This window comes from Oncorhynchus masou, chromosome 15 (genome assembly GCF_036934945.1).
Source record: "Oncorhynchus masou masou isolate Uvic2021 chromosome 15, UVic_Omas_1.1, whole genome shotgun sequence".
Classification (NCBI taxonomy): Eukaryota; Metazoa; Chordata; class Actinopteri; order Salmoniformes; family Salmonidae; genus Oncorhynchus; species Oncorhynchus masou.
In genome coordinates this window covers 69,426,943-69,450,279 of record NC_088226.1, presented here as the reverse complement: position 1 = coordinate 69,450,279, position 23,337 = coordinate 69,426,943, and the positions used below count along the sequence as shown (strand labels likewise).

Here is a 23,337-nt window from a genome sequence, read left to right as displayed (position 1 = left end):
AATGATTTGCCATAGAACGCATAGCCCCTCGTTGATTATCCCTTAAGTAATGTATACCTTAATGTAAACTGATTTTCCAATGGTCTCATTCTCTAGGTACAACGTGGAGCCTCCTTGGCTTATCAAGCTGGAGAAGGAGATAGAACAGGAGGAGATAGCACCCCTACCTTCACCTGTCTCCCACTCTACAACCCCCCCATCCTCCTCTCCTTCCAAGTGCTCATCGTCTAGCCAGAAGAGCACAGGGAAGCTGTTGGATGATGCAGTGAGTTGGGTGGAATGCTGAACTGCTGAACTTTTTCATGGATATTTCTGGATATTTTTGGGAATTACCAGTCATTTGTGGTGGTTTTCGACCCTTATTGACCTCCCTACCCATCTGGTGTTTAATTATAACAAAAATCCCCACAAGAATAGTAAACAAACAAGACATTTGACCAACTGGGGATATTTTATTGGTCCCCACAATGTCGAATTCTATTTCTAGGGGGTTAAAGTTAGAATTAGGGTTAATGTTGTTGTTGATTCTGGAGGTAGGCTGCTCATATGACTGTTACATGGAGTCGACCTTTTCTGAAAAGATGCTTAAATACCAGCCCCTCATCACCCCTGAACAGACCTTTTCTGAGGAGCTGCTTAAATTCCAGCCCCCTCATCACACCCGAAAAGGGTTTTTCTGAGGACAGTTTAAATACCAGCCCCTCATCACCCCTGAACAAGCCTTTTCTGAGGACAACTTAAATATCAAATCAAATTGATTTATATAGCCCTTCTTACATCAGCTGATATCTCAAAGTGCTGTACAGAAACCCAGCCTAAAACCCCAAACAGCAAGCAATGCAGGTGTAGAAGCACGGTGGCTAGGAAAAACTCCCTATAATGGCCAAAACCTAGGGAGAAACCTACGGAGGAACCAGGCTATGAGGGGTGGCCAGTGCTATTCTGGCTGTGCCGGGTGGAGATTATAACAGAACATGGCCAAGATGTTCAAATGTTCATAAATGACCAGTATGGTCAAATAATAATAATCACAGTAGTTGTCGAGGGTGCAGCAAGTCAGCACCTCAGGAGTAAATGTCAGTTGGCTTTTCATAGCCGATCATTGAGAGTATCTCTACCGCTCCTGCTGTCTCTAGAGATTTGAAAACAGCAGGTCTGGGACAGGTAGCACGTCCGGTGAACAAGTCAGGGTTCCATAGCCGCAGGCAGAACAGTTGAAACTGGAGCAGCAGCACGGCCAGGTGGACTGGGGACAGCAAGGAGTCATCATGCCAGGTAGTCCTGAGGCATGGTCCTAGGGCTCAGGTCCTCCGAGAGAGAGAAAGAAAGAGAGAATTAGAGAGAGTGTACTTAAATTCACACAGGACACCAGATAAGACAGGAGAAGTACTCCAGATATAACAAACTGACCTTAGCCCTCCGACACATAAACTACTGCAGCATAAATACCAGCCCCTCATCACCCCTGAACAGGCCTTTAATGAGGACAACTTAAATACCAGCCCCTCATCACCCCTGAACAAGCCGTTTCCGAGGACCTGCTTATATTCCAGCCCCTCGTCACACCTGAACAGCCTTGGATATCAGTGCAGGCTTGTTGTCTTGATATTGGGAAGTCTGGGTCATGTTTACAGGCTGACTGTACCTGGCCTTCAGATAGCAGTCTGGACCATGTTTACAGGCTGACTGTACCTGGCCTTCAGATAGCAGTCTGGGTCATATTTACAGGCTGACTGTACCTGGCCTTCAGATAGCAGTCTGGGCCATGTTTACAGGCTGACTGTACCTGGCCTTCAGATAGCAGTCTGGACCATGTTTACAGGCTGACTGTACCTGGCCTTCAGATAGCAGTCTGGGCCATGTTTACAGGCTGACTGTACCTGGCCTTCAGATAGCAGTCTGGGCCATGTTTACAGGCTGACTGTACCTGACCTTCAGATAGCAGTCTGGGCCATGTTTACAGGCTGACTGTACCTGGCCTTCAGATAGCAGGCCTACATCAGATGAGGATATAGAGGTACTGCTCTGTATCAGCAGTCATGGGCAGCCTTGCTGTGTGGAGGAGAAGGTGCTGTCTGTTTCCCCAGGGTTCCAGAAGGTGCTGTCTGTTGCCCCAGGGGTTCAGAAGGTGCTGTCTGGTTCCCCAGGGGTTCAGAAGGTGCTGTCTGTTTCCCCAGGGGTTCAGAAGGTGCTGTCTGGTTCCCCAGGGGTTCAGAAGGTGCTGTCTGGTTCCCCAGGGGTTCAGAAGGTGCTGTCTGGTTCCCCAGGGGTTCAGAAGGTGCTGTCTGGTTCCCCAGGGGTTCAGAAGGTGCTGTCTGGTTCCCAGGGGTTCCAGAAGGTGCTGTCTGGTTCCCAGGGGTTCCAGAAGGTGCTGTCTAGTTCCCCAGGGTTTCCAGAAGGTGCTGTCTGTTGCCCCAGGGGTTCAGAAGGTGCTGTCTGTTTCCCCAGGGGTTCAGAAGGTGCTGTCTGTTTCCCCAGGGGTTCAGAAGGTGCTGTCTGGTTCCCAGGGGTTCCAGAAGGTGCTGTCTGTTTCCCCAGGGGTTCCAGAAGGTGCTGTCTGTTTCCCCAGGGTTTCCAGAAGGTGCTGTCTGGTTCCCAGGGGTTCCAGAAGGTGCTGTCTGTTTCCCCAGGGGTTCCAGAAGGTGCTGTCTGTTTCCCCAGGGGTTCCAGAAGGTGCTGTCTGGTTCCCCAGGGGTTCCAGAAGGTGCTGTCTGTTTCCCCAGGGGTTCCAGAAGGTGCTGTCTGTTTCCCCAGGGGTTCCAGAAGGTGCTGTCTAGTTCCCCAGGGGTCCAGATATCTGTCCTAAAATTTGAATTTGTGTCTTCAAATCAAGTATTTTAAAGGTGCTGTCTGTTTCCCCAGGGTGTCAGAAGGTGCTGTCATTTCCCCAGGGGTTCCAGAAGTGTCCCTAAGTTCTGTTTGGGTTCCAGACAGGCTGTCTGTTTCCTACCAGGCGTTGGAGAGAAGATGCAGAAGTCTTCATCAGGGTGGGTGGAACACATCACACACATCAAATATCTGTCACAAAATTTGAACACACACACACACACCGTGTAGGATAGAAGATGCTCTTCATCAGGGTGGGTGGAACACATCAAACACATCACACACACACACACACACACACACACACCGTGTAGGAGAGAAGATGCTCTTCATCAGGGTGGGTGGAACACATCACACACACACACACACACACACACCGTGTAGGATAGAAGATGCTATTCATCAGGGTGGGTGCAACACATCACACACACACACACACATCACACACACACACCGTGTAGGAGAGAAGATGCTATTCATCAGGGTGGGTGCAACACATCACACACACACACACACACACACACACACACACACACACACCGTGTAGGAGAGAAGATGCTATTCATCAGGGTGGGTGCAACACATCACACACACACACACACACACACACACACACACACACACCGTGTAGGATAGAAGATGCTCTTCATCAGGGTGGGTGCAACACATCACACACATCACACACACACACACACACACACACACACACACACACACACACACACACACACACACACACACACACACATCACACTTGATGTAGGAGGGAAGATGCTATTCACCAGGGTGGGTGACACCTCATCTTTATAACTTGTTACACAAGAACCTTGTCTTTGCTTGTTTAAAGGGGGAACTCCACTTCCCTTTGGTATTTGGTGTTGTTGTTTGTAGAGACGGTGTGAAATGGAGGATTAACCAGTGGACCAACCTCTGGAACAAGAACCTTGTTTTTCTAACTACACACGGTTCAGCCACTTAGCTCGCAGGCAGCTGGACTTTCAATTGGGCGTGGACAGTCCCTGCCTGAAGTAACTTTGACCACATGTTTTGGGTTTAGGGCGGGATCAAATCTGAAGCATTGAAAACTGGTGTATTTGATTTACTGTACGTGATTTACACTGGGGTTGTGTTACATATTGCTGTGGATATTCCCATGTGAACAAATACTATAGTACTTACTATGGAATTCTATTGTAAACTCATAGAATTCTATTGTAAACTCATAGAATTCTATTGTAAACTCATAGAATTCTATTGTAAACTCATAGAATTCTATTGTAAACTGTAGTATACTATACTACACACTGTAGTATCCCTCGATCATGTGTAGTACTTACTATAAAATGTACGTATTCTACAGTATAGACTTAATCTCGGCCCTAACAACACCATGTCAATATATCCTCCAAACACTAACTTTACGGGCATTATCACCCAATTGTAGTATGCTGTAAAATACTACAGTATTATTCAAACACAAAAAAACACAGTAGTAAAAACTACAGTAATGTCCGTAAAAACACTACACTTTTCCTCTCCGTATCCCAACTTGTACCACTCGTAAGGGAGAAACCTACATGCCAAATCTAGACCATATATTGTGTTCCCTATAGGTTATAGAGAAGAGCAGAAGCTCTGAACTCTCCTGTCAGAACCGAGACCTACCTACAGGTTATGGAACATTTGGCTATTTTTGGTTTTCTCCAGTTGTTTTCCTCAAGGAGAAAGTCCCCCACACTTCTATGTCAAAGATAATTAAACCAAAATACTACAACAATGTCCCCAAAAATCCTACAGTAATTACTAGAGTATATTACAGTATGCAAAAACACTACAGTAAATATTACAGTATACTCCAATCCACAAAAACACTACATTAATTACCATAGTATATTGTATACTATTTTTTTCCCCACTACATTATTTATACTATAGTTAACTGTAAATACTACAGTATTCACTGTAGTGTTTTTGTGGACTTCATTCAGTGAATTCAATAAAATAAAACAAATAAACATATTTCACCTTTATTTAACTAGGCAAGTCAGTTAAGAGCAAATTCTTATTCACAATGACGGCCTACCCTATGGGACTCCCAATCATGGCCGGTTGTGATACAGCCTGGATTTGAACCAGGGTGTCTGTAGTGATGCCTCTAGGACTGAGATGCACTGTCTTAGACCGCTGCACCACTCGGGAGCCCCAGCATATAAATATAGTAGACCTATAGTATAATATATTTGTTTATATAAGTTAACAAGCCAGGTATGAATATGGATTGTATGCCGTCTACAGAATCTCTTACTTAGCCCATTGCTCCTCAGTGTCCTCAGTGACCATAGACCATCTATGGCTACAGATGGCTGTTGAATGACTCCTCTTATTCTGTCCCCATTGCAAACCCACTCTTTTCTCATTGTTCTGAGATTTGATGAGTCTGAATTGAATGAGTCTGGATTTTAGTTGACCCAATGTTTCGCCCACAGACGTCATTGTTTATTGAACTGTCCCCTTCTTTTTGTCCGGGTTTTTATCCAGGCTGGATTATATTGGGGATTTCAGTTCACCAACAATATGGTTCTTTATCTCAATGTAAGGTCACGGGCCGTCTCCGAAACAGCACCCTATTCTCTCTACAGTGCACTACGTTAGACCAGATTCCCTGGGCAAAAATAGTGCACTAACTAAAAGGGTGCCATTTGGAACAATGCCACGTTCATACCGTTACAGCCACGGTGCCACATTGCAGTGTGTTGATATTTGGACTGTGTGGATGACAGACGGCCATTGTCCCTGCTGGTAGCAGCTCCTCTGCTGCTGTGAGGCTTCATTTACTGGTGAATGGTATTCCAACTATGTCTGTCTCGAGGCCAAGAGGCCAACCCATGGATATATATATATATATATATAAGGACTCCTCCTTGTATTGTCCATGCTAAAACGGGTTCTATCCATCTACACTCCGGTGTCTATCTCTATGGGTCAGCCTGGGTTGATGTGAGTTGATGTGGTTCTGGTTCACCCACTGTACTGGGAGATGAGAGCCCTCCAGTTCAATCCAACAGACCTGATAAATAGTCCATAGGATTAGAAAAGATGCTTGAGGATAATGCTATTATTGTTGCCATGGCGCTAACGGCGCTTACAAATGAATAATTCTCCTCGTTTACATAAAATATGATTTTCTTATGTAGCTAAATAAATACTGTACCTCAAACAGACCTTACAAAAAGCACCTTGTGCGAATGAAGTCTATTGACAAGTACAGATTGGTTGAGGTAGCATTGGTGCCCTTGGGATCTGTGGTTACTTGGCAACCTCCAACCAGGATGCACATGTCTGACAACGAGGATGCTGTGGAAGGAGGAACTGGACTGTAGTTCGAGATGTGCTGACAGTCCGCTCTAGAAAGACCCTCTACTGGTAGCGCAGCTTCTGAATGGACAACTGGATCACAACTGGAGAATAGGACAGGTTCTGTATGTTAGCCCGGTTTTCTCCGGACATGGACCAGTGTTCAGCGTCTGAAATAAACCTTTTGGTCCGATTTAGTGCCATTCTACTGACAGATATCTGAAATAGACAGTGAACGTCAGAGCACTGATCATAACATGAACATCACAAAACAAAGAAGGTCGTGTACAAGGGGGAAACATATCCACCAAAATTACCACCCAGTGTCTATCTGGAAGCACGCTTTCCCCTTAGAAAATATGTTCTACCGTGCAAAATGTGAATACCCAGCATTCTCTGACTGCCTTTTGTACGATAGACGGTGTTTCTTTCAACCATACATGAGAGTTGCTGAGCAACCAAGGACAAGTAACAAACAGAGGCAAGAGTCTTGATTCTTCTTTGTCCATGGCTGTTTATATTAGAATCCCAAGAATGCACCTCTTAGATTCTAGAGCGTTGGATGGAATAGAACATCTGTTACTGTGTGGTTTTATATGTGAGCTTCCTGCTAGACAATTCCAGCAGTTCAATAGGTGTGACCCTCAACCTCTCACTCTAGGTTCTCTGCACAGCGCTCTGCCTTCACTGAGAGAGATGGTTTAATTAAAATTCCTGCAGAGTGGTAACGCCCTCTCCCTTTCTCACCCTCTCTCTTGCTTTCCCCCTCTCCCTCTCTCTCTCCCCCTCCCCCTCTCGTTCTCTCTCTCCACTCTGCCTCTTCTCTAATAAAATGCATTGCTGACAGGTCAGAAATATCCTCCTTTGCTAGGAGAGAAATTAGTTTTCCGCCCACAGTCATCTGAAGACAAAATAAAAAGTGTTGTGGTGCATTGGAATCGTGTCCTCCAGCTAAAAAGCCAAGGGTGTAGGCTGAGTGTAGTGTACAGTGTATAGAAGAATGCCTTCCCTGTCCCTTGGCCTTCCACAAGCAGTCAGTCTGTGGAGACTGACCTCAGCCCTTCTCAGTAAATTAATGTGTTGTACCTTTACTGATGGGACTGACCAGTCTGAAACTTTGAGATCACAGGAGGCCACCAGGCCACCCCCAGGCTCCCCTCTCACTGCTGGGTACAGATCTAGCTGGGGTCCCCCTGTCTCCCAGCACCATAGATTCATTATTGAAAAGGCCTCTGTACCAAAAGCCCATTATATCCCCTAGTCACAGAGCCTTGGGGACAATACTGTCATGATTGGAACCACTTCCCTGCCGATGGACTGTTGATTGATTCTGTTAAATGTTTGATGTTATTATATTATGCTGCTGGAGGCTTGACAGAGAGCAAACTACATGCACTATCAATCAAATGTATTTTTAAAGCCCTTGTTACATGAACCATTTCCACAAAGTGCTATACAGAAACCCAGCCGAAAACCCCAAACAGCAAGAGGGTTTAATTACAATTCCTCCAGAGTAGTAACTCCCCCTCTCTCCTCCCTCTCTCTCTCTCTCCCCCCCCCCTCTCTCTCTCCCCCCCTCTCTCCTCTTTTTCTCTCCCCCTCTCTCTCTCCCCCTCTCTCGCTCTCCCTTTCTCTCCCCTCCCCCTCTCCTTTCTCTCTCTCTCCCCCTCTCTCGCTCTCCTTTCTCTCCCCTCCCCCCCCTCTCTCCCCCTCTCTCGCTCTCCCTTTCTCTCCCCTCCCCCTCTCTCTCTCTCTCTCTCGTCTCTCCTCTCTCTCTCTCCCCTCTCTCGCTCTCTCTCTCTCCCCTCCCCCCTCTCTCTCTCTCGCTCTCACTTTCTCTCGCCTCTCCTAACTCTCTCTCTCTCCCCCTCTCTTGCTCTCCCTTTCTCTCCACTCCCCCTCTCTGCTCTCGCTCTCCCTTTCTCTCTCTCTCTCTCTCGTCTCTCCTAACTCTATCTCCTCCCCCCCCCCTCTCTCCCCAGCTACATGACCAAAAATATGTGGACACCTGCACATAAAACATCTCATTCCAAATTGAATGGGCATTAATATGGAGTTGGTCCCCCCTTTTCTGCTATAACAGCATCCACTTTTCTGGGAAGGCTTTCCATTAGATTTTGGAACATTGATGCAGGGACTTGCTTCCATTCAGCCACAAGAGCATTAGTGACGTCGGGCACTTGATTTCAGGCGATTAGTCCTGGCTCGCAGTCGACGTTCCAATTCATGCCAAAGGTATTCGATGGGGTTGAGGTCAGGGCTCTGTGCAGGCCAGTCAAGTTCTTCCACACCAATCTCAACAAACCATTTCTGTGTGGACCTCACTTTTGTGCTGAAACAGGATTGGGCTTTCCCTAAACTGTTGCCACAAAGTTGAAAGCACAGAATCGTCTAGATTGTAATTGTATGTTGTAGCGTTAAGATTTCCCTTCACTGGAACTAAGGAGCCTGAACCATGAAAAACAACCCCTGACCATTATTCCTCCTCCACCAAACTTTACAGTTGGCAATATGCATTTGGGCAGGTAGCATTCTCTTGGCATTCGCCACACTCAGATTCATCTGTCGGACTGCCATGAGGTAAAGCGTGATTCATCATGTCTGTAAATAGCCCATCCAACTACCTCATCCCTGTATTATTCATTGTTATTTTCTTGCTCCTTTGCACCCCAGTATCTCTACTTGCACATTCATCTTCTGCACATATATCACTCCAGTGTTTAATTGCTAAAATGTAATTACTTCGCCACTACGGCCTATTTATTGCCTTACCTCCCTAATCTCACCTCATTTGCACACACTGTATATAGATTTTTCCCTATTGTGTTATTGACTGTACGTTTGTTTATTCCACGTGTAACTCTGTGTTGTTGTTTGTGTCTCACTGCTTAGATTTATCTTGGCCAGGTCGCAGTTGTAAATGAGAACTTGTTCTCAACTGGCCTATCTGGTTAAATAAAGGTGTTCTCAACTGGCCTACCTGGTTAAATAAAGGTGTTCTCAACTGGCCTACCTGGTTAAATAAAGGTGTTCTCTACTGGCCAACCTGGTTAAATAAAGGTGTTCTCAACTAGCCTACCTGGATAAATAAAGGTGTTCTCAACTGGCCTATCTGGTTAAATAAAGGTGTTCTCAACTGGCCTATCTGGTTAAATAAAGGTGTTCTCAACTGGCCAACCTGGTTAAATAAAGGTGTTCTCAACTGGCCTATCTGGTTAAATAAAGGTGTTCTCAACTGGCCAACCTGGTTAAATAAAGGTGTTCTCAACTGGCCAACCTGGTTAAATAAAGGTGTTCTCAACTGGCCAACCTGGTTAAATAAAGGTGTTCTCAACTGGCCAACCTGGTTAAATAAAGGTGTTCTCAACTGGCCAACCTGGTTAAATAAAGGTGTTCTCAACTGGCCTATCTGGTTAAATAAAGGTGTTCTCAACTGGCCTATCTGGTTAAATAAAGGTGTTCTCAACTGGCCTATCTGGTTAAATAAAGGTGTTCTCAACTGGCCTATCTGGTTAAATAAAGGTGTTCTCAACTGGCCTATCTGGTTAAATAAAGGTGTTCTCAACTGGCCTATCTGGTTAAATAAAGGTGTTCTCAACTGGCCTATCTGGTTAAATAAAGGTGAAATAAACAATAAATAAATCAACTCCAGAGAATGCATTTCCAGTCCAATGTCGGCAAACTTTACGCCACACTAGCCGATGCTTGGCATTGCGCATGGTGATCTTAGGCTTGTATGCTGCTGCTCGGCCATGGAAACCCAATTCATGAAGCTCCCGACGAACAGTTCTTGTGCTGACATTGCTTCCCGAGGCTGTTTGGAACTCGGCAGTGAGTGTTTTAACCGAGGACAGACTATTTTTACACTCTATGCGCATCAGCATTATGCGATCCCATTCTGTGGCCTACCATTTTGCAGCTTAGCCGTTGTTGCTCCTACACATTTCCACTTCACAATAACATCACTTACAGGTTACTGGGTCAGCTCTGGCAGGGCAAAAAATATGTAGCAGGCAGCATGAGCGAATAACCAGTTGTAATTTAAATAAACAGAATGTTGCTGTATGAAATTCAGCCCACATTACAATGTATTGTGGATGTGGAGACCCTGGGTTGGCGTGGTTACACGTGGTCTGCGGTTGTGAGGCCTGTTGGACGTACTGTCGAATTCTCTAAAAGGATATATAATAGGAGGTTTATGGTAGAGAATTTAACATTCAATGCTCTGGTGGACATTCCTGCAGTCAGCATACCAATTTGCACGCTCCCTCAAAACTTGAGACATCTGTGGCATTGTGTTGTGTGACAAAACTGCACATTTTAGTGGCCTTTTATTGTTCCCCGGCACAAGGTGCACTTGTGTAATGATCTTGTTATTTTAATCAGCTTCTTGATATGCCACATCTGTCATGGATTATGATGGGTTATCTTGGTAAAGGAGAAATGCTCAGTAACAGGGATGTAAACACACTGGTGAGAAATAATATGTTTGTGCATATGGAATATTTCTAGAATATTTTATTTCAGCTCATGAAACATGGGACCAATACTTTACATGTTGTGTATTTTGTTCAGTGTTGTAGGACTAGCTATTAATTATCAGGTAGAACAGAAAATCAGCAGTACTCTAGACCTCCAGGATCTGATTTAAATATCCCTGTACTACACCATGAAATGATATTGTCAGCTAAAGATTATCCCAGTTTTTACACGTTTGTTATTCGCCTTGCCTGGGATAACGCAGAACACACATGTTAATTTGTGAACACTGAATGGACAATAATGTAATCTTCTTCTCCTAGATGCTACACAACAAGCATGTGATGGTGCGTGTGGGAGGAGGCTGGGAGACCTTTAAGAGTTACCTTCTGAAACACGACCCATGTCGGATGCTCCAGATCTCCAGAGTGGAGGGGAAGACCTCTCCCATGTCCTCCAAGGACCTCACCCCAGACAGCTACCTGGTGGTGGCAGCACACCACCGCAGCAAGAAGTAAAGATGGCCGCACCCCACTTCAGCAATGAGTAAAGATGGCCGCACCCCACCGCAGCAACGAGTAAAGAGGTCCTGTGTGGCTCAGTCGGTAGAGCATGGCGCACACCCAGCGTCGTAAAGATGGCCGCTGGGACCACCCGCAGCAACAAGTAAAGATGGCCGCCCCAGCCGCAGCAACAAGTAAAGATGGCTTTGCACCCCACCGCAGCAACGAGTAAAGATGGGACCCCACCGCAGCAAAGTAAAGATGGCCGCACCCCACCGCAGCAACAAGTAAAGATGGCCGCACCCCACCGCAGCAACGAGTAAAGATGGCCGCACCCCACCGCAGCAACGAGTAAAGATGGCCGCACACCACCGCAGCAACGAGTAAAGATGGCCGCACCCCACCGCAGCAACAAGTAAAGATGGCCGCACACCACCGCAGCAACAAGTAAAGATGGCCGCACCCCACCGCAGCAACAAGTAAAGATGGCCGCACACCACCGCAGCAACGAGTAAAGATGGCCGCACCCCACCGCAGCAACAAGTAAAGATGGCCGCACACCACCGCAGCAACAAGTAAAGATGGCCGCACCCCACCGCAGCAACAAGTAAAGATGGCCGCACCCCACCGCAGCAACAAGTAAAGATGGCCGCACCCCACCGCAGCAACAAGTAAAGATGGCCGCACCCCACCGCAGCAACATGTAAAGATGGCCGCACACCACCGCAGCAAGAAGATGGCAGATATTAAACCGCTGAAAACCCTCCCAATTGGTTGCCAACAGATTTTCTCATGGAGTTTTCATTCAATAGGGTTTTCAGTACATTTAACTAAAGCCATCCCTTTAAATATGGTGTACCCTTTAATTAGAATTTTGTCGACAGACTCACTAGAATACATGGACAGAACAGGTTCAGAATATTAGAGATCAATGGAAGAAAACCATTTATTTCCATCTCCGTTACAGCACCAATTGGTGGATTTAAAAATACTCTGATCTTGTATATTATTTAGGGTTTAGGAAAGTATTCTGAACAAAAATATAAAACGCAACATGCAACAATTTCAAAGATTTTGACGAGTTACAGTTTTATATAAGGAAATCAGTCAATTGAAATAAAAGCATTGGGCCCTAATCTATGGATTTCACATGCCTAGGCAGGGGCACAGCCATGGTTGGGCCGGGAAGGGCATAGGCCCACCCACTTGGGAGCCAGGCCCACCCACTTGGGAGCCAGGCCCACCCACTTGGGAGCCAGGCCCACCCACTTGGGAGCCAGGCCCACCCACTTGGGAGCCAGGCCCACCCACTTGGGAGCCAGGCCCACCCACTTGGGAGCCAGGCCCACCCACTTGGGAGCCAGGCCCACCCACTTGGGAGCCAGGCCCACCCACTTGGGAGCCAGGCCCAGCCAATCAGAATGAACATTTCCCCCACAAAAGGGCTTTATTACAGACAGAAATAGTCCTCCGCACAGCTCTGGTGGACATTCCTGCAACCAGCATGCCAATTGCAATTGAATCAGCTCCTTGATATGCCACACCAGTCAGGTGGATGGATTATCTTGGCAAAGGAGAAATGCTCACTGACAGGGATGTAAACAAATTTGTGTATAACAGTTGCGAGAAATTAGATGTGTGTACGGAACATTTCTGGGATCTTTAATTTCAGCTCATGAAACCAACACTTTACATGTTGCATTTATATTTTTGTAAAGTGTATTTTGAACAATATATTTTGTTTTAGGCACAACATATTGGTGAATCAAAAATAGTGATTAGATTCATCCTAAAAGTTGACATTAATTTGTTCAAACCATGAAATATTGGAAAGTGAGAAATGTGTACAATAGTGGTTGAACGGTAGTCTATAAATTATACCATAATCCCCACTAATCATGGAACTGTGATGACAACAGTCCAGGCGTCGTGAACCGTACGCCAGGCTAACCTGCTACGGTGTGGTCGGAGTTCCATAATGATTCAATCTGGCTACATGTCCTAAATTACTGCACAATTTGTAACACGTTGGGCTAATATGATCTACTACTGCAGGTGATTATCAGGAACAACCACATAAACGTGACAGAGGGAGAAAAAAGGTAAACTAACGATGTGAAGGAGTGATGCAAAAATGTAATGAAACTAACAGTGACAGTGTATGTGGGTATTACCGTGGAGAGCCTATGAAATTACTGTGTGAGAATGGTGGTATTTCTATCGGGGAAAAGATGTTTCACTTAGAACCGACCGGTTGCTCGACCTTGTTCATTGTTTCATCACGCGTAAAGGTAGAATTGAATCAAGGTTAGAATCTGTAGACTCACCTCTGCCACAACATCTATTTGATCTCCACCCCAAAGGAATATCGGGTGAATAACATGCTATTCCCCATGCTTAAATTCAAGGTCAGAAAACGCGTAAGAACCGTTTATTCAAAATGTTTTTAAAAGGCAATTACTTGTCATTTACGCGCGCTCGGGTATGAATTCCCTCCATAATGATTGAGTTATTTGGGATGTGAGACTGTTTATAGATCATCGGTTCCCTTGACGATAGCTAACTGGTGATGGTTACCAACTACCGGAGCACGAAATTAAGACGTTCATAATGTGGATGTGACTTCATGTATCTGGTCTTGCATCTCTCCTAGATGATGTCGACCACACAGCAGTGATCCGTGCTTGAAGCGGAATAAAAAAAAATGCTGGTCCTCATTTAAGATGCCGGCAGCAGTTTAAGGTGCTGGAGTAGTTTACAGATGAGCACCACTCCAACTCGTGCAGTGATTGCATCTCTTCTAGATTATGTAAACTACAAAACACACGGTGGGCAGCAGGTTTGAGTTATCCATCACCCGACTTTACGGTCACAAACGACTCGGGCCCTGTTTTATCATGTCACGACGGTCGTTTAGGTGCAATAAATTCTTAATTTCTGCAAGCAAATTCAACAAAAATGCAGGAATGCTAATCTTACGTTTCTAACTAATTATTTCAGAACATTCATGTGCTTCGAGGTGGAATGACCCATAAAATATTTTAAACATTTTAATTTGACAAATGTGATTTATTGTTCTGTTAGAACAATCTATGCAATGAATGACTTTGCCTGGGATTGAGGCTGGAATGTGGTACTACAAGCATGTGTGTTACCTTGGGTACTTCGGTTGTCTGATTTTCTTTGTTGGTTCCCTTTGTTGTGAGTGACTGAGTTTGTCTTGTGGAAACCTAACAATTGAATGCTCGAACAGTTTAAAAGGGGTTCAAAGACACCCACTGAAAGTTGGCACAGCCACCATGGATGCACACCCAAATGTGCCACTGAAAAAGAACAAGCTAAAATGAAAAACCCACAGCAATTTCGAATAGGGATCAAAAACAAGCAGGGGAAACCAAAACTCAGCCTTTCAAATTTAAATTGAACTTGCACCTAGCTCTCAAGCTCAACTGGAGCACTGGGCCAGCCAGTCCTAAGTAGACCCTTCCCACTGAGATGGCAACCAGCACAGTTGTAACAACTGACGAGGTGACAATCTGTGCACCCAATGTGCTATAATTCAAGGGGGAAAGAAACCCTGTAACAAGTGAACATACAGTACAATCGCTGTAATAATGGGTATATTTTGAATTAGTGAGTTAGGTTTTCCCCTAAATATGCAGCTACACTACAGAAGTCACGGCTAGAACACCACGTTTTTAAATGTAATCACAACATTTCCTTCACAAGTACAGGCTTACCAGTTACCATGTCCAGGGATTCTGGGTTATTTTGGACCACAATTCAATCATTTATTGAAGTCAACTGTCAAATGCTACATTACCATGTTAAGTCCTAAATATGAGTGTTTGAAATTTGTCATTTAGCAGACTTATCTTAAAATAGCTACGTGGGACATTATCACAGGCATAAAGAGAACATTTGTCCTCAAAGTAGAAGAGGGAGGGGGGTGAGAGGGTTAAATTGTGTATATATGTAAAAAAAAAAAAAAACTTGAAAGAAAGCTGCTTCAAGTAGGGATTGAAGGTTTAAAAAGACACAGGGACTCTGTCCTGGCTTCAGGGGGAAGCTGGTTCCACCAATGGGGTGCTTGGACTGGAGGGGTTCTCTCCTGTAGGGCCGGGAGTGCCAAGAGACAGTAGAACAGTGCGCTCAGGTTGGTGTAGGGTTTGAGCCTAACAGTATGGAGGGCAGGTCATCTTGCTGTTCTGTACCTAAGCAACAGGGTCAGACTTATTGTATCCTTTTGAGTTTAACCAGACAACTTTTAAAGGAATCTATTAAAACTCACCCCGAGACAGAATTGCTAGAGGCAGCTGGTGGACATGTCCACGGTGATACTTTAGTGACCCCTACTGGTGGTAAGTCAATACTGCCAATGGCAACTATTAGAGACAGCTTGCAGTGATCTGTCAGTCACAGAACTGTGACCAAAACAGGAACTAGCAGCCAATCACATTCACACAAACTACCAGAACACATTGTAAAAACTTTATTGACTACCCTAACAGAACAAAAGACCCAAGGTCTTGACACAAGATATACGATACTGCTGCAGACTGTAGGGTCCAGATACAGGCAGGGTGAGGATAACAGAAATTGGAAACAAAATAGTAATTAAGTAATGAAACTACAGCCTACATAAATAAAAACACTACTCTTATTGTGTGCCAAAAATCCTGAAGTACCCATTAAATGCCAGTTGCGCTGCCCTGTTCTGGGCCAACTAATTTGCCTGTGTCCTTTGTGGCACTACACTATATAACTGGACATTAGTACAGGGCCACAGTCCAAACCAAAAACCCTCACTTTATGCCCGTGGAGGAATAACGTCACCATCTTGGCAGGCGGTGCAAATTAGCCAAGCAAGGGAAGCTTGCAACATAAGCCCATCAGCCCTCGTTTTAGTGGTCAATTTACCAAGTGAATGTAGAAACAAACATAAATAAGTTCTAAATTGTACTACTAATGCACACGACAGCACAAACATCTCATAAAGTACTATTTGGTTAGCTTTTGGAAACTTTTTATCTTCAGATGTTCCAGCTAGACAGGCTAACGGAAGGTAACTAATTAATTTGCTAGCTGACATACAGTAAGTGTATTTTTTTTAACCTTTATTTAACTAGGCAAGTCAGTTAAGAACACATTCTTATTTTCAATGACGGCCTAGGAACAGTGGGTTAACTACCTGTTCAGGGGCAGAACGACAGATTTGTACCTTGTCAGCTCGGGGATTTGAACTTGCAACCTTCCGGTTACTAGTCCAACGCTCTAACCACTAGGCTACCCTGCCGACACCATTTAACATTGTAAGATATGCAATCATAGTTGACTGTAGCGCATAACACCCACAAGGTGGCTTAAAAGACAATCGCAGGACGAGCAACGGATTTCCAGGCAAGAGCAGCCATTTTAAATCCTTCCTTGCCCTGCAAGTGTATACTCGTCAGGCAGCATTATAGGGTATCAGAAGTGTCCACTTAATGAGGGCTGAAGGGGGTAGGGTACATCTTAAGTGTTTGAACTGGAGCCTAGGTGTGCTAAAAACTAGGGCCTGAACGAATTGATTATCAAGAAACCAGGGCAGTGTTAAAGACCTCACACCCCCCCCCCCCCCAGCTACTGTTAAATCAAATGTACCATTTCAGTGTACAATCCAGGGTTAAGCCAGTCTAGTCTCTTGAACTTGGCCAATCTCCAGATTCATTACAAGATTTAGCTAATGATTTGGCCCACATACAATGCTTAGTTTGGTACATAGCACATGTATTGGATAACGCCAGCTGTGGGTAGTAACCACCCCTTCAACATGGTGGAAGTCGGTCAGCACCCTTCCGGTTCTGAAACGCAACACTCCAGAGAAACCACAGGATGGGCAGCCATTGTGGTGGGAAGCCCTTCCCATCTATGGAACCTGAAACAGAGGAACACTTGGTCAGCGTAGACCCAAAACATCACCTCGGCTACAGTAACACCTATACATAGTTAATATCAGAGCCTCAGAGTGGAGTTAGAATCAGAGGCTGTTACCAGCTCTCATACGAGGTGTCAGAAAAGTTATTTTAGTTTTGTCATCACTGACTCACTGCTACTATACACCAACAATACTAGAAGACAAAGTAGTGTCTGAGCAGTACAAGGGGTTGTTTACCAGAGGGCTGATGGATCACTGCAGGTCACATGGTCTCAGATTGACCAACCAGACTGCAGCATTGAGAGTCTGGTGGGAGAAATCAGACCAATCATGTCAGTGATGCTAACTGGTGAGGGTCCAAAAGAAAATTAGCACAGAAACATGACATATATTTATATATTTTTCAGCTAGACCAACACAATGAAAGATTTAGAGTGCTTTTATCAAGGGTCAGTATTTATGTTAGCCAGCCAACTAATTGGAGCATTTAAAAAAAACACGTCTTTCTCAGAGTCACTAATATCGATCATTATCATTCAGTAGCAGAACTGGACAAAGTTATCTTCATAGAAAGACCAGCACAAATAGTCATAAAAGACACCAGAAACCTTAAGTTAACACCACTGGCTCATTGCAACAATAAACCAACTGTCACTGGCTCGAGAGTCGTAGTGTGCAAGTGGAGAGCCTGGTTTACCTGAGGGATGGGGTGGAGGGCGGTTCAATCCAGGTCACATGGTCTCAGACTCCTGGTGGGTTGAAGGTTTTAAAAAAAAAATTAAAAAATCAGTAGAATACCTCACCAGTAATACTGCAACAGTCACATTTATTTAACCAGGGAAGTCACTTAAGAATAAATGTTTATTTACAATGACCACCTAACCTAGACAGGCCAATTGTGCACAGCCCTATGGGACTCCGGTTGTGATCAGCCTGGAATCGAACCAGGGCATGTAGTGACAGAGGCGGGGCCTTACACTGCTGCGCCACTTGGGAGCCCAATACTACAATCAAGAGCCTCAGAGTGGAGTTAGAATCAAAGGCTGTTACCAGCTCTCATACGAGGTGTCAGAAAAGTTATTTTAGTTTTGTCATCACTGGCTCGGTTCCTTAAACCTGACCAGGTGTTATTGAGTCAGATTGATTAACATTGGGAAATGAGACTCACCTGACGTGATGGCAGCTTCACATCATGGACTTCCTACAGCCGCCTCTGTAGACCAGAACAGCCAGTCAGCCTGGTGGTGCCATCTGAACCCGTTACTGAAGAGACAAATGGTCGATTAGTTAAACTGCATGAGTAAAGTGACTCAAGGTAATGAAGGCGTTGCCTCGGTTCTATTAAGACCGGGCAGCTAACTAGTTAACTAATAAGCGTTGTAAAAATAAAAAATAAGCAGGTCTTTCTCAGAGTCACTAATATCGATCATTATCATTCAGTAGCAGAACTGGACAAAGTTATCTTCACAGAAAGACCCAATATTATAGTTTTTTTTTTTTAATTGCGCATTATCGACCCACGTGGTGTTAGCTACTGTTAAGTAACGTTAGCTTAAAACAGGTTAGCATGTAATATACTTTTAAAACATTCGCTATTTAAGGTAGCAACCTACCTAACTATGCTTATTCCACTAAATTAATCCTCGAACGGGAGAAAATCGCTAGCCAAGTTCATTCGTAACCCAAAATAGCTGAAGCAAACGAGGTGCAGCATAAATTAAGACCTAACTAGCTCTCAACAAGTCTGCAAATGATTACTCACCAAAGGGATCGAGTCATTTTATTGCGGATGCATGGTGTTCGCTGTGCGGCTGCCAAAGACAACTTACTACTATAACGATAGCCATATTTCTTCCTGCAGGATTTGTGAAGTTTACCACGCCGTGTCTTTGGTAGTGAAAGACTGAATGAGCGAAGAGCGGGGTATTTATATATTTTTTTCTTGTCTGGGGTGGACCCCACCGGATAATCAGCCAATTATTCGTCTGTAGTTCTGAGCTACAGAGTCTCCCGTAGATTACACAAGAATTGGCTGTACTTCAATGACTACAAATCCCACGAAAACATTTTTTTTTTTTATGGCGAGTAACTTCAAGAATTGGCTGTACTTCAATGACTACAAATCCCACGAAAACATTTTTTTTTATGGCGAGTAACTTCATGTTACCATCATACCATCATGTCTAGTTCAGACGGTATTTACAGTGAAAGGTTTGTCCCTGACCATGTCTTATGTTTTATTGATGAAATAGTTACATTCCATTCAAATGGAAGTCAACACTTCAATAATTATGAATTCCTACTAAAGTCTTACCTAAAGATATCCACTATAAACACATTGGGATCCATTACTGACCGCAGCACTGTACCCTGATAAGTGATCGTCACAGGATGTCTTTTATGTTCCAAGATGGATGCAATGTAACGGATCCATTTTTACCAAAAACCCACAGAGAAAATGTCTGTCCCTCAAAATGACAAGAGCACTTAAAGAACTGTGGGGGGAATGACAAGTACAAACCAAATTCAAGCAAAAAAAGTGAAATTTGAGAGAATTTGTCCAAAATTTGTGGGATCTTTTATTTCAACACTTTACATGTTGCGTTTATATTTATGTTCATGTATACTTGACATAGCACAGTCCTAATGTATATAATATATCATATTGTATATATAATATCATATTGTCTACACATTCTACCACAATAAGTTATCATTCTTAAATCAACTTTGATTTGATTCTCCCAGTAGGCTCCACTCCGTCTCAGTAAACTCCATTAATAAGAAGGCAGGGAGAGTGGCTGGCTGCTGAGACTGACTGGCCAGTGGCAGTATCCAGTGTGATACTTAGCAGATACTTTCATCCTAAGTGACTTTTTATGGTACAGTGAATGCATATAAAAGGTATGTGAACAGGGTCCCGGTGGGTAATGAACCCACAACCTCACCACACGCTAATCCAACTAAGTCACAAAGGACCACCATGTGTAGGTTATATAGGGCTGGTTTCCCAAACACAAATGAAGCCTAGTCCTGGATTGAAAAGCACTTTCAATGGTGATTCTCCAGGACTAGGCTTAATCTGTGTCCGGGAAACCAGCCCTTAGTGTAACAGTGTAGGCCTAGGCCATATGGGTGTCGGGAACACTTGTCAAAACCAGTCATACCTCTTTCTGTCTCTTCTCAGCTGCCTCTGCTAGCTGACGTCTCCTCGTCTCCTGTGAAGGAAGCAGAACATGATGTTGAGTGTTTCAATCATAGAATTACATAGATAAGGGATTTATAGGATATCTGTGGTTTCACTACCGGTCAAAAGTTTGGACACCTACTCATACATGGGTATTTCTTAATTTTTAAAAACTATTTTCTACATTGTAGAATAATAGTGAAGACATCAAAACTATAAAATAACACATATAGAATCATGTACTAACCAAAAAAACAGAGGCAGTAGGATGGTTTGTAATGCTTCGTGCTAGTAGAAAGCCATCTTTACTTCTTGCTGAAGTGGGGTGCGGCCATCTTTACTTCTTGCTGAAGTGGGGTGCGGCCATCTTTACTTCTTGCTGAAGTGGAGTGCGGCCATCTTTACTTCTTGCTGAAGTGGGGTGCGGCCATCTTTACTTCTTGCTGAAGTGGGGTCCTGCCATCTTTACTCATTGCTGAAGTGGGGTGCGGCCATCTTTACTTCTTGCTGAAGTGGGGTGCGGCCATCTTTACTCATTGCTGAAGTGGGGTGCGGCCATCTTTACTTCTTGCTGAAGTGGGGTGCGGCCATCTTTACTTCTTGCTGAAGTGGGGTGCGGCCATCTTTACTCATTGCTGAAGTGGGGTGCGGCCATCTTTACTTCTTGCTGAAGTGGGGTGCGGCCATCTTTACTCATTGCTGAGGTGGGGTGCGGCCATCTTTACTTCTTGCTGCGGTGGGGTGCTGCCACCACCAGGTAGCTGTCTGGGGTGAGGTCCTTGGAGGACATGGGAGAGGTCTTCCCCTCCACTCTGGAGATCTGGAGCATCCGCCAAGGGTCGTGTTTCAGAAGGTAACTCTCAAAGGTCTCCCAGCCTCCTCCCACACGCACCATCACATGCTTGTTGTGTTGTATCTAGGAGAAGAAGATTACATTATTGTCCATTCAGTGTTCACAAATTAACATGTGTGTTCTGCGTTATCCCAGGCAAGGCGAATAACAAACACGTGTAAAAACTGGGATAATCTTTAGCTGACAATATAATTTTATGGTGTAGTACAGGGATATTCAAATCAGATCCTGGAGGTCTAGAGTACTGCTGATTCTACCTGATAATTAATAGCACCCACTTGGAAGAATAAAAATAACATTGGAACTGGCTTTGAGGTTCAGATTTCTGCTGATTTTCTTCTGTTCGACCTGATAATTAACCAGTTAAACGTAACAAAAATGTCATCGAAAATGTATCGGGACAGCAGCGCATCAAATCTCTGTGAGAGATGAAGCCTTTAGAGAGACAGAGATGAGTTGCCTCAACAGCTTCCTGTTTTGGTCTAGCTGTCGACAAGGACATTGAGTGAGAAAGTAACTGCCCTGTTCCATTAATGGTAAAATGACCATTTCAGCAAATTGCTGCTGTTGCCATCTGCTGCATTCTGAAGGAGATTGGGCATCGATAGTAATGCATTTAAAACTCCTGATTATACTGTGTGATGATTTTCCACTTTGCTCATCAATCAATCATTCATCTTAATGTACTTTCTTTACCTGCTCACCAGTCAATCAGCTTAATGTACTGCCTCTACCTGCTCACCAGTCAATCAGCTTAATGTACTGTCTCTACCTGCTCACCAGTCAATCAGCTTAATGTACTGTCTCTACCTGCTCACCAGTCAATCAGCTTAATGTACTGTCTCTACCTGCTCACCAGTCAATCAGCTTAATGTACTGCCTCTACCTGCTCACCAGTCAATCAGCTTAATGTACTGTCTCTACCTGCTCACCAGTCAATCAGCTTAATGTACTGTCTCTACCTGCTCACCAGTCAATCAGCTTAATGTACTGTCTCTACCTGCTCACCAGTCAATCAGCTTAATGTACTGCCTCTACCTGCTCACCAGTCAATCAGCTTAATGTACTGCCTCTACCTGCTCACCAATCAATCAGCTTAATGTACTGTCTCAACCTGCTCACCAATCAATCAGCTTAATGTACGGTCTCTACCTTCTCAAGGCACAACAGAGAGTAGTCCGTACGGCCCAGTACATGCCTGCCATCCAGGACCTCTACACCATGCGGTGTCAGAGGAAGGCCCTAAAAATTGTCAAAAACCCCAGTCATAGACTGTTCTCTCTACTACCGCATGGTGAGTGGTACCGGAGTGCCAAGTCTAGGACAAAAAGGCTTCTCAACAGTTTTTACCTCCAAGCCATAAGACTCCTGAACAGGTAATCAAATGGCTACCTGGACTATTTGCATTGTGTGCCCCCCAACCCCTCTTTTTACGCTGCTGCTACTGTTTATCACAGATGCATAGTCACTTTAACTATACATTCATATACGTACTTCCTCAATTGGGCCGACCAACCAGTGCTCCCGTACAGTGGCTTTACCGGACTATCTACATTGTGGCCCACCCACCACCCCCTATTTTACGCTACTGCTACTCTCTGTTCATCATATATGTCTAGTCACTTTAGCCATATCTACATGTATATACTACCTCAATCAGCCTGACAAACCGGTGTCTGTATGCGGCCTCGCTACTTTCATAGACACCGCGTCTCACAGCGGTTGGAACAAAAAATCTCAAATTTGGACTCCAGACCAAAGGACAGATTTCTACCGGTCCAATGTCCACTGCTCGTGTTTCTTGGCCCAAGCAAGTCTCTTCTTCTTATAGGTGTCCTTTAGTAGTGGTTTCATTGCAGCAATTCGACCATGAAGGCCTGATTCATGCAGTCTCCTCTGAACAGTTGATGTTGAGATGTCTGTTACTTGAACTCCGTGAAGCATTTATTTGGGCTGCAATTTCTGAGGCTGGTAACTCTAAGGAACTTATCCTCTGCAGCAGAGGTAACTCTGGGTCTTCCTTTCTTGTGGCGGTCCTCATGAGAGCCAGTTTCATCATAGCGCTTGATAGTTTTTGCAACTGCACTTGAAGAAACTTTCAAAGTTCTTGAAATATTCCGTATTGACTGACCTTCATGTCTTGAATTAATGGACTGTAGTTTCTCTTAGCTTATTTGAGCTTTTCTTGCCATAATATGGGACTTCGTCTTTTACCAAA

The 23,337-nt window shown here is 44.5% G+C and overlaps 1 protein-coding gene, 1 long non-coding RNA gene and 4 other non-coding genes across 6 annotated transcripts in view; 1 reads left to right on the top strand and 5 right to left on the bottom strand.

Moving 5' to 3' along the window:
* The window catches only part of LOC135556919 (growth arrest-specific protein 2-like), a 69,472-nt gene extending 58,277 nt beyond the window's left edge, over positions 1–11,195 (top strand). Inside the window, exons 6-9 of the mRNA XM_064990322.1 lie at positions 97–265; positions 2,096–2,368; positions 2,570–2,704; positions 10,983–11,195. Of these exons, the coding sequence (XP_064846394.1) occupies positions 97–265; positions 2,096–2,368; positions 2,570–2,704; positions 10,983–11,177 (772 nt within the window). The 3' untranslated portion in view covers positions 11,178–11,195. The remainder of the gene's footprint in view (positions 1–96; positions 266–2,095; positions 2,369–2,569; positions 2,705–10,982) is intronic.
* A 4,444-nt stretch (positions 11,196–15,639) lies between these two features.
* On the bottom strand, positions 15,640–19,057 carry LOC135556740 (uncharacterized). The gene is made up of 5 exons (XR_010458048.1): positions 18,842–19,057; positions 18,248–18,342; positions 17,777–17,828; positions 17,317–17,385; positions 15,640–17,079 (listed from the first exon to the last, which is right to left on the bottom strand). It is a non-coding gene; the product is annotated as an uncharacterized LOC135556740 (long non-coding RNA).
* Positions 17,160–17,248, bottom strand: LOC135556992 (small nucleolar RNA SNORD60). The gene has a single exon (XR_010458120.1). It is a non-coding gene; the product is annotated as a small nucleolar RNA SNORD60 (small nucleolar RNA).
* On the bottom strand, positions 17,583–17,652 carry LOC135556986 (small nucleolar RNA SNORD38). The gene has a single exon (XR_010458114.1). It is a non-coding gene; the product is annotated as a small nucleolar RNA SNORD38 (small nucleolar RNA).
* LOC135556991 (small nucleolar RNA SNORD60) lies at positions 18,094–18,182 on the bottom strand. The gene has a single exon (XR_010458119.1). It is a non-coding gene; the product is annotated as a small nucleolar RNA SNORD60 (small nucleolar RNA).
* LOC135556985 (small nucleolar RNA SNORD38) lies at positions 18,483–18,552 on the bottom strand. Its single transcript, XR_010458113.1, has one exon. It is a non-coding gene; the product is annotated as a small nucleolar RNA SNORD38 (small nucleolar RNA).
* Positions 19,058–23,337: the final 4,280 nt, after the last annotated feature.